Source organism: Mytilus trossulus, unplaced genomic scaffold (genome assembly GCF_036588685.1).
Source record: "Mytilus trossulus isolate FHL-02 unplaced genomic scaffold, PNRI_Mtr1.1.1.hap1 h1tg000158l__unscaffolded, whole genome shotgun sequence".
NCBI lineage: Eukaryota > Metazoa > Mollusca > Bivalvia > Mytilida > Mytilidae > Mytilus > Mytilus trossulus.
In genome coordinates this window covers 4,500,574-4,521,853 of record NW_026963304.1, presented here as the reverse complement: position 1 = coordinate 4,521,853, position 21,280 = coordinate 4,500,574, and the positions used below count along the sequence as shown (strand labels likewise).

General features: G+C 32.3%; 1 protein-coding gene across 1 annotated transcript in view; it reads right to left on the bottom strand.

Moving 5' to 3' along the window:
• The window catches only part of LOC134700574 (uncharacterized), an 80,588-nt gene that overhangs the window by 33,193 nt on the left and 26,115 nt on the right, over positions 1–21,280 (bottom strand). Inside the window, exons 7-10 of the mRNA XM_063561951.1 lie at positions 18,393–18,650; positions 11,201–11,650; positions 3,571–3,728; positions 1,905–3,128 (exon numbers count right to left, since the gene is read on the bottom strand). Of these exons, the coding sequence (XP_063418021.1) occupies positions 1,905–3,128; positions 3,571–3,728; positions 11,201–11,650; positions 18,393–18,650 (2,090 nt within the window). The remainder of the gene's footprint in view (positions 1–1,904; positions 3,129–3,570; positions 3,729–11,200; positions 11,651–18,392; positions 18,651–21,280) is intronic.

The window sequence follows — 21,280 nt, the reverse complement described above, 5'->3', positions numbered from 1 at the left end:
AACTAGTGCATTTATTGATTAAAAGATCTGTTCAACTATGAAGAATTTCAAGCAGAACAACTTTAACAAGATGTTATTTAGCATTTCTAGTTGGAAGTCTTGATACAGCAATTTTAATTACAGAAAGGACGAGAAGTTTACTCATGATAATAACATAAAATGAAAATTCAAGAAAATCCTTTTTGATAATTTCATGAACTTTAGATGAACAGTTCATGAACTACAAGTGGACAAACAATGTTCATGTAAATTACTGATGAACAGTTTATGAACACAGTACATTTTGTAGTTCATGTGTTCATGATTCATGGACTGGTATGGTTCATGAACAAATTCATGAATCATTCATAAAAAAATCATGAACTAGACATGAACAACAAATGGACAAGCTGGTTCATGAACTATAAAATCATGAATAATTCATGAATAATAAAAGTTCAAAAACTATTTTGTTCATGAACTTTAATGAACCAAAGAATTCATGAACACTTTCTGTTCATGAATAGTTCATTATTCACTGGTTCATGAACACGCTTGTCCATTTGTAGTTCATGTCTAGTTTATAATTAACTGTTCATGAATCTTTTATGAACACTTCATGAATTCTGTTCATGAATCATTCATGAATCATCCATGAACATTCATGAACTATTCGTAATCATTTCGCAAGGGCTGAACTTAAGAAAAAGGTTCAGATTTTGTTTCAGGGTTAGGTTAGAGTTTCAGTAGGTTTGAAATAGGGCTAGTGTTAATGTTAGGTTTAGTTTTAGGGTGAGGATCAGCTTCAAAATGTAGTACACACATATATAGTTCCTAAAGTTCTGCTACCAATGCTTATAAAAATAAATGTGACGATGGGACACAGACTTTCCTGCTTAGACATATACAGCAATATCCTTAATTTTAAAATTTACAAAGGACATAACTCAAGAAATGCAAAAGTGACTCTTCCATAATTCAACTTGATATGTACGTGGTGGTAATAAGTATTGTGTATAGGTTCTATAACATTCAATTGGAACAAAATAAAGTTAGATTGCAGAAACAGCAAATTTGAAAATTTTTTCACTTATAATAAAGGAACATAACTTGAGAACGGTATAAGTGACCCCATCCAAATTCAAACTTGATCTGTGTTTGGTAGAAATAAGCATTGTCTACAAATCTCATAACATTTTGTTGAAACAAACAAAAGTAAGACAGATAATTTAAATTTGGGATGAACAGACAGACGAATGAACAGAAAAACAGTCTTACAAGAGTAAAACGTAATGCCTACTCCGCCTACGCAGCAGTATCAAAATCGATATATAATGTTAAATCGCAATCAATATTTGTTAATTCAGGACATTAATGTACCAGGTCTTTCATGCACCTAGTTCTTTTTTTCAAAAATGTGAAGTCTAATCTTCCATTCTTCTCCGTAATTTTTCATAATTATATTTATTATTTCAGTTAAAATTAATTATAATGTTGGCTACACTACGATTTCTTAAAGATGAAAAACATGTATAAAATATCTATTTGGGTAAAGCCTTTGAATAATATCTATGTTGGCAAAATCTGTCCGGCAGTTAAAAAGTCATGTCACCTCATTTATGCATTTTCATGGCGTCGTAGCAAAATCAAAATTGACATTTCTGCATTTAATGTCAAGGTTATACCAGGCTGCTAATTTATTAATAAAATTAAAGCTATCAAAACCTTGTTTTGCAAAGACATACACATTTTGTAATTTCAGGGACCAAATATTGACAAATTCCTCCTTTGTATATGTGGTATCAACATATGGTTGGTTTATCTTATTTTTTTGTTTAAAAAATTAACAAACATTTCTAGCTTTCCATGACTTGTCATGAAAATACTTAAATCCAATAAAAAAAATGTAATATGTAAACACTTACTGACAGCGCTTTACTTTCTATCTCTGACCATTCGCCATCGAATGTGTGGGGTGTATTACATGTTCCGCAGTGATATTCTGTAATCTGCTCCTCACTGAATTCATTGGATCCTGTAACTAATTCAGGTTTTGTATGGCCACATTCAAATTTTTTCTGGAATTCTACATTGGACATCTTGTATCGTGTATGTATTATCTTATCTAACTCATCTGTCACGAAGTCACCAATGTCTTTGTACAAACCTCTCTTGATGAATGAATCTTTCCCGAATTCCAAAACCTGAACCTGAATAAAATTTGGAAATGTCATTACAAGCAATTTTCTTAAATGTGTTTTCTTCTGTAATTCAAAGACTGCAATACCTCCGAAAAGAGCAACTGACTTTTTCTTTTGATTTGGAACAACCACTTCTGTAATTTCATACTTCCGGCTCAGTGAAGCGATCAAATGGTTTATTAGATGTGGTGGCTTGAATCTAAATTTGAAACATAACCAAGTTGATTTTTTACAGGTACAGTGTGTCACATTAAATGTTTCATAAATGTCACAGTGCGATTCTATTTTAATCAGGCAAGGTACATAGTAACAAGGCTTCTCGTCAGCAGTCTCTGACATGTTTGGACGTATAATGATATCAAATCTCTCCATTACGTTCAGAATATGGTCCTTGTGTTTGGAAAACATATTATCCCTTTTTTTAAATATATCTTCTAAAACCTCACTATGTAATTTGCCTCTACTGTACAATTCATCCCATTTTTTTCTATTTTTGATACTAATGGCGCTAAATTTCTTTGCAGTAACTATATATCTAAAAGCGTCAGATAACCACTGTGTATCTAAAATAATATAAGAAGGGAGATCTTTGAAATAAACTAAAGCTCTGATCTCATGGTGAAATTCCAGGAACAATCTGAGTTCTTCATCATTTAGTGGCTTAGGTGTATCACTAGCGATATTTTGAATTTCCTGAAAAGATATAATAGGTAACTCCTTCTTCTTTTCTTGAAGTCGTGTTTCAAGCTGAATGAATTTTAAAGGATAATCTTTGTTCCATGTTTTCATTTTTCTGGCTAAGTTAAGGATGTTTTCTCGGATTTGCTGGAATACACTAGGATCATCTTCTGTGTTGGAGATAAAGTATTCTTGCCTTATATGTCTTAGTTCATCTTCTGACATATTCTCTGTATACTTAAAAATACTTTCACTACATGCCTCATTAATCTAAAAGATAAAATTAAGTGTGTTTGCTTTCACTTTGCAAAACAAAACATTGAAAACACTAAAAAATTATCAATTTATATAATGATATTCAAAATTATGGGTCGTCAAGCTGTTCCCCTTCGTACCTTATTTGGCCTTTTATTTTTCTTTGGTCGAACGTCATTTATGACTTGTGTAGAAGAAACACTGTCTGGCATACAACATTTCAATCATTGTTTCTATGACGAGTTAAATGTATTGTATCATTTTTCAGATATTGATGAAAGATCTAAGTTTCTGTAAACTATTAGAAAATATTGTTATCCTTTAAACACTTAAAACCTTAAAATCTAATAAAGTTATTTCGTTTAGATATTGTCAATATGTTGGTTTAGTTGAAAAGTTCACCATGGTCCTGTACAAATAAACACAAACATCAGACAAAATTGGCAATTTTCAATACCTCTTGTACATCAGAGATCAAAGCATCTTTCCAAGTGCCAACAATAACTATCGGTGGATCAAGATCATCTGATATTCTCTTGTTGACATCAGATTTATGTCCATCCTCTTCCAGTCTACTGTAACAATGTATTGAATCCATCCACAATTGGAATAAATCTACAAAGAAATATGTATAAAGAATTCTTATCACCATTCATTAAAGTCTAATGTGGTATGATTGATAATGAGACAACAATTTACCAAAGACCAACAGACCAGAAGACTAGTCATCCTTTTCATGTTTTAACAGATAACAAGAATGTAGATAAGATATACAATTCATAAAATAATAGTTATTACAAGATAACAAGATGTCTGGCAAAAAACAAAATGACCTGGGATTCAGTAAGCTTAATATATATCTAAGATAGCTGCATAGTTTGATGAAAATCCAAGTTGATTTGAAAAAGTTATCAAAAAAAATAAAGTTTACTATCTCTTTTTGTTCGAACTGCAAATTCTAGCTTTTTGACATAGATTCATTTAATTCTTAAATTTGACAGCAATACAAAAAAAAATGACCTAGGATTCAGTAAGCTTAATATATATCTAAGATGGCTGCATGGTTTGATGAAAATCCATGTTCATTTGAAAAATTTATTAAAAAAATTAAAGTGTACTATCTCTATTTTGTCCGAATTGCAAAGTGTAGCTTTTTTTTTACCAAGATTACTTTAATTCTTAAATTTGACAGCAATACAACAAAAAACAAAATGACCTGTTTATTACTGAACAATTATTAACACTACAATCCATGATCTCTAGATTTACTGCTTCTATTTTAATTAACCATTGAGTTGATGATTTCAACTTCCAAACACTTGATCGATCTGATGGCATGAAAGCAATTGCTTTAAAAACTGACCACCACAAAATAGCTATTAGTGCTCAAAGTTAATTGTATTGTAGAACTTTTATGAATGATTTTGTTTTACTCTTAACAGTTTAATCTATTCATCTATTGGAGGTTTAGAAATTATCTGCAAAATGATAAAAATTTGTAAAAATATCATTTAAGTGCAAGAAATCCAATAAGAAATCTGCTAAATTTTACACATTTTGACTTTCGTGTTGAACTTAGAGGAGTTGTTTTCATAAGGTGTTATTGTCACATTACTACAAAAAAGTCAAAGTCCAATTTTATGGTAAAAAAAAATTGGAAGAAATTTCTTCAATCTTGAGAACAAATTGTCCCCATCCACCAAATTTTTTTAACCCCCCCCCCTCCTTTTCCAAAAAAATTTCTTTCACTCAAGATATGGTCATAATCTGAAATTTAATTTCCAATGGAGTTTGCAACCATAATAACCTATTAAAATACATCAAAAATGTTGTGTTTGAATTGCTCCCATTACACTGCTTTTAAATTATGTTTTGTACTTAAGTAATTGTCCATTAACCAGAACACCCTTGTTTTCCACCCTTTTTGCCCCTAATTCTTAAACGGTTTGAGCCATAACTCCCCAAAGCCAATTTTTATCATCCCTTTGTGGTATGGAAACTTGTAGTATAATTTCAGAGAGATTCATACACCATTCCATGTTCATGAATTTATTGTCTGGAAATTAGAAAAATGCTTATTTGGGCCCCTTATTCCTAAACTGTTTGGACCATAACCCCCAAAATCATTCTCAACCTTTCTTTTGTGGTTATTAACTTCGTATTGAAATGTCATAGATTTCTATTTACTTATACTAAAGTTATTGAGCGAACACCAAATGTCTTTGGACGACCACATGGACAATGACGTGATACCAATATCATGAATATAGGCCGCACATTTTTTTGCGGTCGTATAAAAATGATTGAATCAACATTGCTATACAATATTATATGGTAGACTAAACACAAAGGCAAGCATACCTGGTTAGCTTTGGAATAATTTGTATAACAAGGTCTAGTTGTAGAGGGTCTCCCAATCATATATCTCATAAAGTTTCAAAACATGTATCCCTGTAGTTTGAAAGGAGACATGTTTTTGTCATTTAAACTAAATGAATTATATCTACCAAATTCATGAAATGAGCTAGGTGAGCAAACAAGTGACCCCTTAGAAGCTGAATCACACATATGGCAAAAATATGCCATTTACTCTTTTACTGCAATGGCTTAGGTTTGCTTATTAGTTAATCTTTTCTTTCTGACCATTTTGCTATATTTTCTAAACTAAAAGAGTTTTCAGGGAGATATCTAACTAGAGGCTCTCAAGAGCCTGTGTCGCTCACCTGTTACTGTATTTACTGATGTCGGTCATCTTGGTAGGTGGGGTCATTAGACACTTTTTTTAAATAGATACCATAGTAATGATTGTGGCCACGTTTAGTTTATAATGGCCCATAGTTTTAGAAAAGAAGATTTTTGTATAAGTTACAAAAAAGACTAAAAATTGTTCAAAATTGACTATAAAGGGCAATAACTCCTTAAGGGGTACTCTTAAAATTTTTATCATGTTGACTTATTTGTAGATCCTACTTTGCTGAACAAAATTGCTGTTTATAGTTTATCTTTATCTATAATAGTATTCAAGATAATAACCAAAAACTGCAAAATTTCCTTAAAATTACCAATTTTAGGGCAGCAACCCAACAACGAGTTGTCAGATTCATCTGAAAATTTGCGAGGGGATAGATCTTATTCTGATGGACATTTAAATCTTGAAAGGTTTGCCCTAAATGTCTTAGTTTTTAAGATATAAATCAAAAACTGCATTTTACCACTATGTTCTAATTTAAGCCATGTCAGCCATTTTGTTTGTTAGGCGGTGTCATCGGACACATTTTTAAAACTATATACGACAATGATAATTATGGCCAAGTTTGGTTAAATTTGACTATGTAGTTTCAGAGAAGAAGATTTTTGTACAAGTTACAAAAACTGACGAAAATTTGTTTAAAATTGACTATAAAGGGCAATTACTCCTTAAGGGGTTGACTGACAACTTTAGTCATGTTGACTTATTTGTAGATTTTACTTTGCTGAACATTATTGCTGTTTAAAGTTTATCTCTATCTATAATAGTATTCAAGATAATAACCAAAAACTGCAAAATTTCCTTAAAATAACCAATTCAGGGGCAGCAACCTAACAACGGGTTGTCCGATTCATCTGAAAATTTCAGGGCAGATAGATCTTGACCTGATCAACAATTTTACCCCTTGTCAGATTTGCTCTAAATGTTTTGGTTTCAAAGATATAAGCCAAAATATACATTTTACCCCTGTGTTCTATTTTTAGCCATGGCGGCCATCTTGGTTGGATGGCCAGGTCACCGGACACATTTTTTAAACTAGATACCCCAAGGATGATTGTGGTGAAGTTTGGTTAAATTTGGTCCAGTAGTTTCAGAGGAGAAGATTTTTGTAAAAGTTTACGGACGACGGACGACGGACGCCAAGTGATGAGAAAAGCTCACTTGACCTTTCAGGTCAGGTGAGCTAAAAATGAATACAAATTGTCATGTGACAGTAATTATTCCTACAAGGATCGATCCTCTGATTGTTGATATTTTTAACACCACTTTTAAGCGCCACTTTTGGGCTATTTCGTGGCGGTCAATTTTTATGGGTGGAGGAAGCCGGAGTGCCTGGAGTCAATTAAGATGGAAGTCGAATGCACCCACCCTACTGGGGTTCGAACTCATTACCTTAGTGTTGACTGGCTAGTGATTACAGTAGTAGAACTACTTAGACCACTTGGCCATCAAGGCCCCCCATGAAGTACGAATTGTCATGGACAGTAATTATTCCTACAAGGAGTCATGTGACAATTTGCATCAAGTTGATATATATTGTTTATCTCATCTTGCTGCCTACACTTAATTCCTTTCTGTTCTAAGTTTTGAAGACAATTTAAACAAAATCCGCTAGATTAGGTCATAATCATCATTAAGAACAAAATCTTTTACAAAGAGTTGATTGTCAATTTCCATTACTTTATTTATGACATTTTCTATTTTATTTCAGATTTTAAACAAAAAATACAAAATGTCCTTTTTAACAGTTTTGCTCTAACTGTTTTATGTTTTATATTTATATATTTTATATTTAAGATTTCAGTAGTTAGTTTTCAATATTGTATTCTGTATACTTTTGTTCGTCTTTTGGTCGTTTCTAGTTTTTTATCTTTGGTATCTTTCACTTTTCTTTGACATACAGTTCAAAAAAATAACATCCAAGAACAATAAAATTCCAAACATTTCAGTCTATAAATAGCTGCTAGATGCCCTTGACCTTTAACTTACAGAACCAAAAAGCTAAAAAGTGTCTTTTCAATCACATCTGGCATTTTAAACCAAGTTTGGTTAAAGTTATACGTAATGTTCAAAGGATAACATCTGGAAGGATAAATTTTGTCATAAACTTCAGACTATCTATCTACTGTGGACTTTGAAAAACTTGACCATTAATTTATTCATCAAAATTTGTATAGGTTCTTCCTTACCCAATTTGGCATTTACGAAACGAGTTCCCGAAACCAAAATTTTCCTTAATTTCTGTCTATCATTATGTAACAACTGTTGCGACCTTGACCTATGACAAATCAGAACTCAGTTTAGAATACATTTAATATTTATATTTAACGTTGAAATATCTGCAAATTTGATTGGGAATAATGTTTACCTGTGTTGTTTATCATTCCAAACATAAACAAGAATTCTGAGAGCATGGCAATACATAGTCCTCTTAATGTTAAATTTCATTATACTGGAACAAAATGCTATACTTGATCTATAACTTGTCATGGTGTAAACCATATAACAAATATCAAGTTAATATCTTTAGGCATGATGAACAAGTGAAACTGTGAGCTACAGTTCACTGATGATACCCCCACCCAAATACTTAAAGGTAAACAGGAAGTTGAAGAGGAATGAATCTGGAAACGCATCACACAGTAAAGCTGACTTATACAAACACTGAAACCAAATTTCAGAAATCCTTGTAATGTTGTTCCTGAGAAAAATGTGACTAAATTTTCAACTTGGATGTTATGTGTAAAATGTGGAAGTGTTTGGTTAACAGGAAGTTGTTGATTGATGAATCTAAAAACGCATCACACGATATAACTGAGTTAAATTTAAACCCGAAAACCAAATTTTAGAAATCCTTGTTATGTAGTTCCTGAGAAAAATGCGACATAAAATATGCATGGGACGGACGGACTAACGAATGGATGGACGGAAAGATGGATGGACCGACAGACAGAGGTAAATAATAAACCCCCACTTTTTGTAAAGCAGGGGTATAAAAAAGATGTGGAAACTGATTATTTGGGTGAATTTTCCAAGTCGAAGGACCATAACTCTGCACAAAATCATCAGACCGGAACAAAATTAGTACTTGATCAGTAACTTGTCATTATTAAACTACATAGCAATTATCAAATTGATATCTTCAAGCATGACCAAAAAAAAGGTGGAAAACTGATTATTGGTTGAATTTTCTAAGTCTAAGGACCATAACTCTGCCTAAAATCATCAGATCAGAACAAAATTCACAGTTGATCTGATTATGATAACACTATATACCAATTATCAACTGGAGTGAATTGACAAAATCATCAGAACGGAACAAAATTTGTAACTTGTCATGATGAAAATATATACCAAATATCAAATCAATATCTTCAAGCACGGACAGACAGACAGACAGACAGATAGACAGACAAATAACTAGGCATTTGGCAGAACCATCAATGATAACAGATCTAGACAGGACAAAACCTAATGCAGCTTAGGTAACCATTAACCTGGCATTCTTGTCTTGCAGTAGTCATGCCAGACGAAAACATAAAACCATAAGTCATCTGTGTGCAAGATTTTGATTGTCCAACTTGTCTATATATATAAAGCTACCTTATGGAAGATATAGAATCACTGACCAGTATCATTTACATATGACAGATGTGCGACTGATATATTTGTTCTTTAAACAAAGCTATAATTAACTCTCGAACGTTTGTATAAGGTTTGGATTTTCAAAATTTTTTCATCAAGCATCACCGAATAGACATTCATTGTTGAAGAAATGCATATATCTGGATTTGCATTGGTAAAGTAAATCTAATAAATTGACTGATTGCTTTACATCTTTTCTTCTGTACTCATGTAACTTGGAGCGAAAGGGGGTATATATAGTTCTTGATATCTATTTGCATCTTAAGCTAAGTAATAATAAAATGAAATGATAAATATTTTAATTCTCACTTAGGCCACACCAATTTAATTTCTTGTTTTATATTTTTTTGGACCTCAAAAATTTGGGGCGACCGAGCGATTTGAAAATTTTAATAAAAAAATATCTAATTTGCAAATTGTTGAGGCGAGCGATTATAAAAAATTTGTGTAAACATAAAGTAGAAGGTTTTGACAATATTAAAACTTGATTTATCACTTGTACTTTGACATTTCTTTAATTTCTGTAGTATTTTTTCCCTATTCACCAAGAAATGATTAAATCTTGTCTATGTATGTGTGACTGACAATAAGACAATTCTCCATCTAAGTCATAATCAGTTTCGGGGCAACCCCTTAATGTTATAAATATCCCTTTGACATGTTTTATGAGGGATCAATGTAAGTTATAATATATTTGTTTGTACAAAAGGGCTCATATTTTCTCAAAGAACTATATATCTATCTCGTATAAAATGTTCAAAACATGTCCAAGATATTGTAATATTCCTGGACTTTAACCATGTTAACACATTTACTTTAACAGTTTAATGTTATTCAAAATAAGTGGACCTCTCTTTTAGAAAAAAATGTTTAAAATATGATGTAACTCTCCTCTTTTTGAGTACTAAATTCTTTGTTTTCAAAGGTTTTGTATAGAAGAACTATACAAATCCCTGGTATTTCTGTTTTCTTTTCTCCATCAGTAAAATGACCCCTTGTCTGAGGGAGGGTTGTTCTCAACCTTATAATAAATAAGTACGGCCCTTTACACAGGGCTTTGATACAGACCAAACAGCAAGCTATAAAAGACCCCAAAATTATTAGCGTACACAATTCGAACAGGAAAACCAACGATTTAATTCATATATCCAAACGGGAAACTACCAATGAACAACATCAACAAACGATAACTGTTGAACGACAGGCCCCTGAATCAATCAGGGCAGGTGCATAAACATGCAGCGGCTATGGATAGTTTTGTGTCGCCAGCATACAATATAATTGCAGTTGAAGGCAAATCCTTCAGAAGTTCTTTGTACTTTATTCTAACAATGAACATTTTTTGATAGGGAATATAAGTAAGGGGGAAAGAAACCAATGTTTTGTTCTTTACAGGTATTTCCGCTGTTATAAATTTATTTCGGAGCACTCACACTTTTAATAAATAGGTTTGATGCTGAAACAAATATTCTCACAGATATTTACACAGTGTGGTGGTGTGCTTTTATGTTTAAAATCGTTATATACAGGTTAGACTGTGATTTTAAAAACAAATGTTGATATCTTTTTATAATATTTACAAAAAAAAACGGTGCGGGAAAAGGACATGATTACATTTCAGGAAGCGGGAAGCGGGTCTGTCGAACAAGGAATCAAATTGGTGTGGCCTTATTGTATCTATATGAAATGTTACCTTGTGCTTGTTTGTCGCCAGCCTCATTGAGTTTTGTAACAACAAGATAAATTGCATCTGGGGATAAAAAGGTTTGATGTGTGTGGTAGAATTCTTCATCTCCTGCAAAATCCCACAAAAATAATGTGGCATAATCCTCTTTGTCATGTAAATCTACATTAGATCTAAGCATGGTTTCAATATCCTTTTTTGCCTGTTCTAATAATTGGTGTTGTTGCTGCGAGGTTACTGGAGGTTCAACTTGAGATTCAGTGGTTACGAGAGGTGTCATTATTTTAGGCTGCTGATATACTGTCCCTGATTTCTTTGATTCCTCAAAACTTGTTGCTGGTGTGTTGTCCTTAATGGCAATGTGGGATTCTACTGGTTCTTCTATTGTTCCTTTGTCCTGAAGTTTTACCTCATATTCCTTCAATAGTCTTGCATGAATTTCAGTTCCGTCATAGTTTCCTATCAATAGAAAATAAAATAATTGGCTTTTTTTTCTTTCTTTCTGATATTTTGTCTAAGGGAGATTGGATGTCTTCCGCCATCTTATATTGTAAAATAGTAGAAAACAATTGGTTTACATCTTTATTGAAATATGCGATTTTGAGGTACGATTGTACTTCATTCGTAAGATTTTTCTCCTAAAAATGAGTTTTATCTTATAATTAGAACCGTTCCACATATAAAAATTATTGTTTTGTATGATTCAATTTTATTTTAACTTAGCCATATAAAGGGTGATAACTCAGATTAACCAACTATTAACATAGAACGTGTTGTAAATTTACATATTTTGTTTGGTAGCAAGAAAACAATTTCTGCCACCCAAATTTATTATTTTATTTTCTGAATATTCTATCATTCAGTTTACTCTCTATTATTCAAAATTAGTTTTCACTGTTATAAAATCTATAGAAAATCTGACAATTTTGTACAACCTGAAGGTTGAAAAAAAGTCCTGTGACCCATAATTCATCCTTTCTATCAAAATTTTGGAACAAGAATGTGTCCAAAGTACACGGATGCCCCACTCGCACTATCAATTTACATGTTCAATGGACCATGAAATTGGGTAAAAAATCTAATTTCCCATTAAAATTAGAAAGATCATACCATAGGGAACATGTGTACTAAGTTTAAAATTGATTGGGCTTCAACTTCATCAAAAACTACCTTGACCAAAAACATTAACCTGAAACTCTCACTTTCATTTTCTATGTTCAGTGGACCATGAAATTGAGATCAAAAGTCTAATTTGACTTTTAAATAAGAAAGATCATATCATAAGGAACATGTGTACTAAGTTTCAAGTTCATTGGACTTCAGTTTCATCAAAAACTACCTTGTCCAAAAACTTTAACCTGAAGCGGGACAGACGGACGGACGGACAGACGGACGTACGGACGGACGAACGAACAGATGGACGCACGGACCAGAAAACATAATGCCCCTCTACTATCGTAGGTGGGGCATAAAAAGCATGATAAATCTACATTTTGACAAATTATTAAAATAATCTGTCGATTTAATTAAGACCCTTATCTCCCCGAAGAAAAACTGTTTATTTAGTTAAAGGTATAAAATAAGGCAATAAACAGTTACAGAATAAAATGTTCGTATGTTATTCCACTCTAACATCTGTTCTTACAAATAAGGTAATAATTTCAACAAAAAAAATGAAGATCCACCAAATTTCTGGAAGGATGAGCAAAAGTTTTCTTTCTTTCAGGCCTGTGTCTGACAGAAAGAAATTCAGTTTCACAAACTATGTATAGGGGTTTAGGTAAGGGACAGATGAACTGAAAAGATTGCATACACTGAAATGTCTAGCCTGTGTCTGACAGAAAAATTGAAGTTTTACAAACTATTTATAACATGCATGTTCAGGACGAGAACAAATTAACAAGAAATTTTAGCTTCCAAGTTAATGTGCAGAGGGCTATGAATTATCTCTACAAGAAAATTGGAATTAACGTCACCATTCTGACCGGTCAGGTTGCAAATTTTTTCATCCAACATAGCCAAACGGACACCCCACTTTGGCACCGGTTTCAAATCCGTTCAGATGTAGACAAATTTTAGAGATGACCTTATTGATATATGTCATGGGTGCATTTTCCTTCCAAGTGTATTAAACATATTTGATAGTATTTTTCAGTATTTCATATCTATTTGTCTGTATGTTAGATAATTTTAGAATTATTTGTTTATTATCAAAAGTTTGCTTTATTAAGGAATTAAGTTTATTTTTCATGTCTTTGAGTATTTCTCTTTTCCATAGTAATTGTAAAACCTGTAAATAATGCAGACAGATGTCATGTGATAATTAGAGTTTAATCCTTTAATTACATTTGATCTTAATTTTACTAGTCATGTTTTTCATTTGGCACTTTGTATATAAAATCATTATTACTCGGATTAATTTGAAATCTACATCTCACCTTGAGTTCTTTTCAATTTTCATTTTAAATAGTTCATAGTTCGCAGAAATTTTGAAAGAGCAGAAGGGAAAAAGTCAATAGAGAGTCACCAGAGAATCAGCATGTAGGGACAGAAACATCATAGTCACTTAGGTGACCATCAAGTAACGACAGTAAGTGAGTTCCAGGAACAGAGCACCTACAAGCCAAGTAGGAGAAAAGAAGTCAGCTTCACAACTGTCACCAAACAGTTCGCTCTTCAGTATCCAACCAGCATGGCAACTCAGGATATTCATTAGCTATCAAGGATGTGGTTTCAGACCCAAAACTGGAACAGACTCAAACTTAATTATACAACAACTAAGTCACAGTCTCAGTTTAAGTAGGGAACTGTTGCAACAGTTAGAAGCGTGAAGGAGTTGGAGTGATCCTGCAGAGTACCGTCTGTTCCAGTTTTGGTGATTTCAACTATCAGACACTAAAGATTGCCTACCAATCATCTCACACATTGGAATGCCATCAACCCAACAACAAAAGAGAGACTAACAACTTAGCGGATCAAGACCTGTAACCCCAGATCCAGTTTTATCTTAGGAATATTACTATTTGGACAATTTCTTCTAAAAGTGCATTTCGAACAATTCCATCTGACAATTAATCAATGTGATTAGACAATTCATAAGAGCAGTGACTTTAAATTCTATAGTGCATTTGTTTTAATTATTTGGATTTATCTTTGGCATATATTGTTATTTATTAAATTGTTAAATGTTTTAGAGTATTAACTTTCCCGCTTGTTAGACTTGGGGTAATTGTAATTGTAATCATTTATCAGCTGTAATTGATTACAATTCTTCAAGTAATCATTGTAATCATTAATCAGCCAAAAATCTGATTACATGTAGTTTAATTTAATCAGTTAATTTTCAAAATACCTTGTAATCCTGATTACTTTTTGATTACATTCTGATTACTATGGGAAAAAATCTAAAATTATGTTAATGGTCAATATGTCATGTCTTAAATGAACCTTTTTGTTCATATTCAACCAGATGCCCCGCAGGGCGCAGCTTTATACGACGGCAGAGGTTGAACCCTGAACAGTTGGGGCAAGTATGGACACAACATTCAAGCTGGATTCAGCTCTAAATTTGGATTGTGATTAAATAGTTGACACAGCATAGGTTTCTGACACAGAATGAATGTGGTCTAATAAACTTAAAATATTTTTTTTGCCTTTGAGCAATTCACTATGCTGTGGAATATTAATCATCTCGAAAAAATGTTTGAAGAAATTTTCTTTTTATTTTTGAAATCTGAAATGAGAAAAATTAACACCCCCCTTTTTTTTCACATCCCCCTTTCCCTTTTTCTAAAACTGATCTCAATTCAAATTTCTAATGGAGTTTGCAACAATAACTACTAATTTAAATACATCATAAAATATTAAAATGTAAAATAAAGTGCTTGTTATCACTACATGGTAAAGATTGTTTTAATTTATCAGTTGGTAGTAAAAGTGAATATACATTGTATATTGTATAAAACAATGATTTAAGTTGATTCAACTACTATTCTGGACAAAGAAAGATAACTCCAATTGAAAATTTCTTGCTATTGCACAATATTGTGCAGTTAGATATTTCTTGCTAATGCGCAATACTGTACAATTGAAAATATTTGCTATTACACATTATACTGTGCAATTGAAGATTTCTAGCTATTGCGCAATACTGTGCCAATTATTCAATTTTTGATGAAATCAAACAAAGTTTAATTTTGAACCCCGATTTGGACCAACTTGAAAACTGGGCCAATAATAAAAAATCTAAGTACATTTTTAAATTCAGCATATCAAAGAACCCCAAGGATTCATTTTTTGTTAAAATCAAACTAAGTTTAATTTTGGACCCTTTGGATCTTAATGTAGACCAATGTGAAAACAGGACCAAAAATTAAGAATCTACATACAGTTTTTCCTTTTATGGTCATAAACCTTGTGTTTAAATTTCATAGATTTCTATTTACTTATACTAAAGTTATGGTGCGAAAACCAAGAATAATGCTTATTTCGGCCCCTTTTTGGCCCTTAATTCCTAAACTGTTGGGACCTCAACTCCCAAAATCAATCCCAACCTTCCTTTTGTGGTCATAAACCTTGTGTTTAAATTTCATTGATTTCTATTTACTTAAACTAAAGTATAGTGCAAAAACCAAGAAAATGCTTATTTGGGCCCTTTTTGGCCCCTAATTCCTAAAATGTTGGGACCAAAACTCCCAAAATCAATCCCAACCTTCCTTTTGTGGTCATAAACCTTGTGTTAAAATTTCATAGATTTCTATTCACTTTTACTAAAGTTAAGAGTGCGAAAACTAAAAGTATTCAGACCACGACGACGCCAACGTGATACCAATATCAGACCAAACAAATTTCAATTTTTGCGGTCGTATAATAAATATTTAACTTGTTAAAATAGTTTAGTTTTCTTCAAGCATGTTATAACTTCACCCTAATTGATTCATTTACTTCAGTAAAAATAAACTGTTACAGAAATTGAAAGTCATCATTAGCCTAATTAAAAGGTATTGTACATATATTCACAATATAAAGATGTATATATTTGATATTGACTTTAAAATATTCAAGTTGTATTTTTCTTTAACTTCTGAATTATATTAATCCTTTGTTAATATTGTGATTATTGTCACCTTGAAATGGCAGGAAGGAAACCAATTAAGGTCTGTTTTTATTGCAATTACCAATTGTGTGTAGCTGTATACAGGTTGCATTTCTGTAAATATTGACAATGCGTTTTCCCATAGGAACTCCCTTTACGGCTAAAAGTTAAAACTGTACCACTGTTTCTATGAAGTTTTGAAAAAAATCATATCCTAGAATGGAAAGTTCATATGCACCACTATTTTTTTCAAAGGTCAAAATGTAGGGCTGTGCGGCAAATTTTCAAAGTTTATATGCCCTGAACTTTTAAGAGTTTAAACTAACACTAAATTTCTTAACTATCCCTACCTCGACTGTAGGGTTACCATAGATTTCAATATAAACAATATTCACACGTATATTTTCTGGTAACTTTCCAAAGTTGTGTTAGTTTAAACTCTTCATCACACAGTATAGCTGACTTATATCAAGCCTGAAACCAAATTTCAGAAATCCTGGTAGTGTATATACGTAGTTCCTGAGAAAAATGTGATGAAAAATATTCATGGGACGGAGGGACGGACTGACTGACCATGCTGACAGACTGACGGACTGATGGACTGACGGACTGACGGAAGGACAGACAGAGGTAAAACAGTACTAGTATACCCCCCTTTTTTTCAAAGCGGGGGTATAATTATGTGACGCAAAGAACCTTGAAAAGGAGGTCAAGCTCAGTTGAACTCTACTAAAGAGAAGATGACCTGGTACCTTTAGTACCTGAGAAAGGAATATAATCAGGAAACTTCAAAGCCTAAAACAACATATATATTCAAGACTGAAACCTCAGATGATTATAGTGTGTGATAACATTGTGTGAGGGAATTCGACGTTTGCCATACCACTGTTCACTCCAGCGCAATTTATGACTATACTACTGCATCAATCAGAATGTTTTTTTTGCAGTGTCTTAAGACATGCTTTTACTTTGTTGTCGCATATTATTCGTGAAAAATTCAATGTTTTAAAAAGGCGAATTTTCTGTATAAAGTCAATGATTATGTTCACTTTTGAACGCCAAACTTTCTACAGCCTTAAAGACGCAAATAAAAGATCCAAAAACTATACCAATACAGAATTACATGTTTATGACATTATAGCAAATCTATTGGTTAACAAATTTTTATTCTTTATTGCAAAATAATGAACTTAAAATATCTGACATTTTCTCCCTACCCAGTTTATCCCTATACATTTTTATGATGTGGACTAGTCATTGTTATTGAATCGTAAGCAATTTGATTGGATTACGTTGTTATTAGTTTACCTTCAAACATGTTTATGCTTTTCATACATGACTATTGATTAATTAGAACGTGCATGAATGTGTACGGTAACTAAAATGACCTTCAAACTGGACACTGGACGAGTCAATATTATGTTTTGTCAATGAAAGTTAAGAATTGCCACTTCTTCTATTTTCACAAAATTTTCTGAATACACAGTTGAAAGATTATTTTTTAAAAGCCTATTGTGGAGAAAAAAGAGAAACTTTACATATAAGACGTGTTGTTCTATTAAACAAGTCATTTTCTTAAAAGAAATGCCGAAATATGTTTTACGCACGACTACGGCAGGTAACATTATTATTTATCATAACATAAAAAAAGCATTTTTCAGTCTCATTGGAATATTTTAATTACAATTAATCCCAAACTTAAGAAGTAAGTAAATAAAGTCAAAATATGTCCGATCTGCCTATTTCTGGACATCGTTTTAAAGTCAATTTCGTCTACCTCACAAAATCTTGTTAGGCACTATAGGCATCAGTAAACCAGATAATCACAAACCAGCTCCTTAATCTTTTGAAATATTGAAGCTTTATAAAAGAGACATTGTGGCCACTGCCACCGGAAAGCATCCTTCTGTCTGAGGAGGTACAATAAGACCTTCACCTGACATAAGACTTGCAAAGGCTTGTTGTTCTCAATTGCATCCACAGATGTCCATATTTACAGTTACATTTTGTCAATACAAATCTGATCGTAAAATGAAGTATGTTGGAATTGATTGATTCATAGTTTCAAAACTTTTGTTATATTTGTTTTAACTTTAAACATCATACCATCTAATTTATTCCATATTCCATCATCAGACATTGCTTTGCATTTTATTTTATGAATTTCTATTCCATTTGTACTAGTAACATCTGTATTATCTTCACCAAACAATCTTTTAATCAATGAAGTCTTTCCTGCACCTTTTTTTCCAACTACTACTAAACGTATGTCTCTCTTTTTCTCAGAGCCTGACTCAAGTAATTTAAGGTACAATTCGACAGATCTTTTGTCAGTCATTAACTTTATTTCAGTTGGGACTTCATCTACAAAGTCAAAGATATAAAGTTATTTTAATGAAGATGATGAAGAAAAATACTATTTTACACAATTTATTATAATCAAGTATTTTTTATTATGCACCATTTTCATTGTTTGTAAATATTAAATATTTAGTTTTTAGCAAAATTAGATGATTAAACAATAATTAAGGGCCCTTAGTCTACAGTCGGGTGAGGATTTTTGTTGAAGGCTTCATTGTGACTTTGCTGATTATGTCCTTTTCGTAAGTAATTTACTGTAAAGTTATCTACATTTATTTTTATGGGTCTCGAAGTTACCACAATTTTAAAATGTTTTTTTTTACAGTGAAAATGTTGGGCAATTCAGGATAGTATTTGTAAAATTACTATGCCAAATATATTTCATAATTTTTTGATATTTCCCTGTAGTTGTTTTCCTAAATGCACAGATGAATTGTCATCGACATCTGTTAAATAACCTCATCATAGATACCAGGATTCAAATTTTGAATTTACACCAGAAGCGCTTTTCGTCTTCGAAAGATTCATCAATGACGCTCCAATCAAAAAAGTTAAAAATGCAAAATAAAGTACGACGTTGAAGAGTATTGAGGACCAAAAATTCCTAAAAGTTTTGCCAAATACAGCTATGGTAATCTATACCTGAGGTAGAAAAGCCTTAGTATTTCAACAATTCAAAGTTTTATAAACAGTTAATTTATAATTATGACCATAGCAATGATAATTCATGTCAACACAGAAGTGATGACTACTGGGCTGGTGATTGAGATTCTGATCCAACTAGTTATAGTAGCCATCTAGAATTTGCAGTGAGATAAGGCTTTTGGTTAAATATTGAAGGCCTCAGTGTGAAATGAAGAACAGCAATACTAGTGGTGTGCCTTTGCTAATAGTTTTATCAGGTGCAGTGCTGATTTTGTGTCATTTGATATACATTTGTACCATATACTTTCTTTTCCAGTATAATAGGAATACACGCATAAGGCATTTATATAAAGTAAAACAGTTGCAACAGTAGAGAAAGATACAACATTTGTATATAGATATAAGAAGATGTTGTATGAGTGCAAATGAGACAACTCTCCATCCAAGTCACAATTTACAAAAGTAAACCATTATAGGTCAAAGTACAGTCGTCAACACGGAGCCTTTGCTCACACCGCCCAGTAAGCTATAAAGGGCCCCAAAAATTGCTAGTGTAAAACCATTAAAACGGGAAAACCAACGGTCTAATCTATATAAAAAACGAGAAATGAGAAAGACTTATGAACCACATCAGAACCCTGACTAAGGACAGGTGCAAACAATTATAATTTATATGCATATTAAAAAAAAATGGTTGCAAGAATAAAATGAAAAACTATAGCATGTATAGGTATATTGAACAAGAATCAGTTAGAATAAAAGTGCATGTAGTTTCCCCAATTCCAACAACCATGTAAATGAAATAAACACTTTACAAATTTTATGATCCAAAGTGCTTTCATGTATTTAACTTCCTCAATGATTAAGTAAAGTATAAACAGTTAATTGATCCTAGCATAGTGAGTTAATTCACAACATATAACATATTTCGTTAATCTAGTCAATTCCTGTAACTCTAGTATGAACAAGAGTGCACACACCGAAACGTGTCGCCTTCTTTACTAACCACGGATTTCATGTTGATAGTCCTAAATATAAAGCTTTACTTCAAGTATCACATACACTTCACATGATCCAAGAAAATGAGGTCAAGGTCAGATAAAACCAAACAAGAAATACACCTTAAAATTCAATACACCGAATATAGTATCTAAGAAACAAACTTGACCATGGAAATTAAACATTGACCAATGAACCATGAAAATGAGGTCAAGGTCAAATAAAACCTGCCAGACTGAGGTGTACATCATAAAATATGTCCATACACCATATATAGTTGACCTATTGCATATAGTATTAGAAAAAAAGACCAAAACTCAAAAACTTAACTTTGACCACTGAAACATGAAAATGAGGTCAAGGTCAAATCACACCTGCCAGTTGGACATATACACCTTACAATCAAAATATACCAAATATAGTAGACCTATTGCTCATAGTACAAGTACAGATATATGGACATAATCATGAAAACTTAACCTTGTCCACTGATCCATGAAAAAATTAGGTCAAGGTCAAATGAAAACTGTCTGGCGGGCATGAGGACCTTGCAAGGTATGCATATACAAAATTTAGTTATCCTATTACTCATAATAAAAAAGAAATTAACATTACAACAAATATTAACTTTTTTTCAAGAAGTCACTGAACCATGAAAATGAGGTCAAGGACAATGGACATATGACAGACGGATACTTCGTAACATAAGTCATCCATATACAAAGTATTAAGCATCCAGTTCTTCCACCTTCTAAAATAAAAAGCTTTTAAGAAGTTAGCTAACGCCGCCGCCAGATCACTATCCCTATGTCAAGCTTTCTGCGACAGAAGTCACAGGCTCGACAATTTTTTTTTTTTCCATATTACTAATCACACGCCATAAATTCATGTGTTAAACAGTTTTTTTCAGCACTGGCTGGACAATTAAAATGAGTTCAATGACAATGTCCATATGGCTGACAGAAATTTTGTAACATAAAGCATCATCT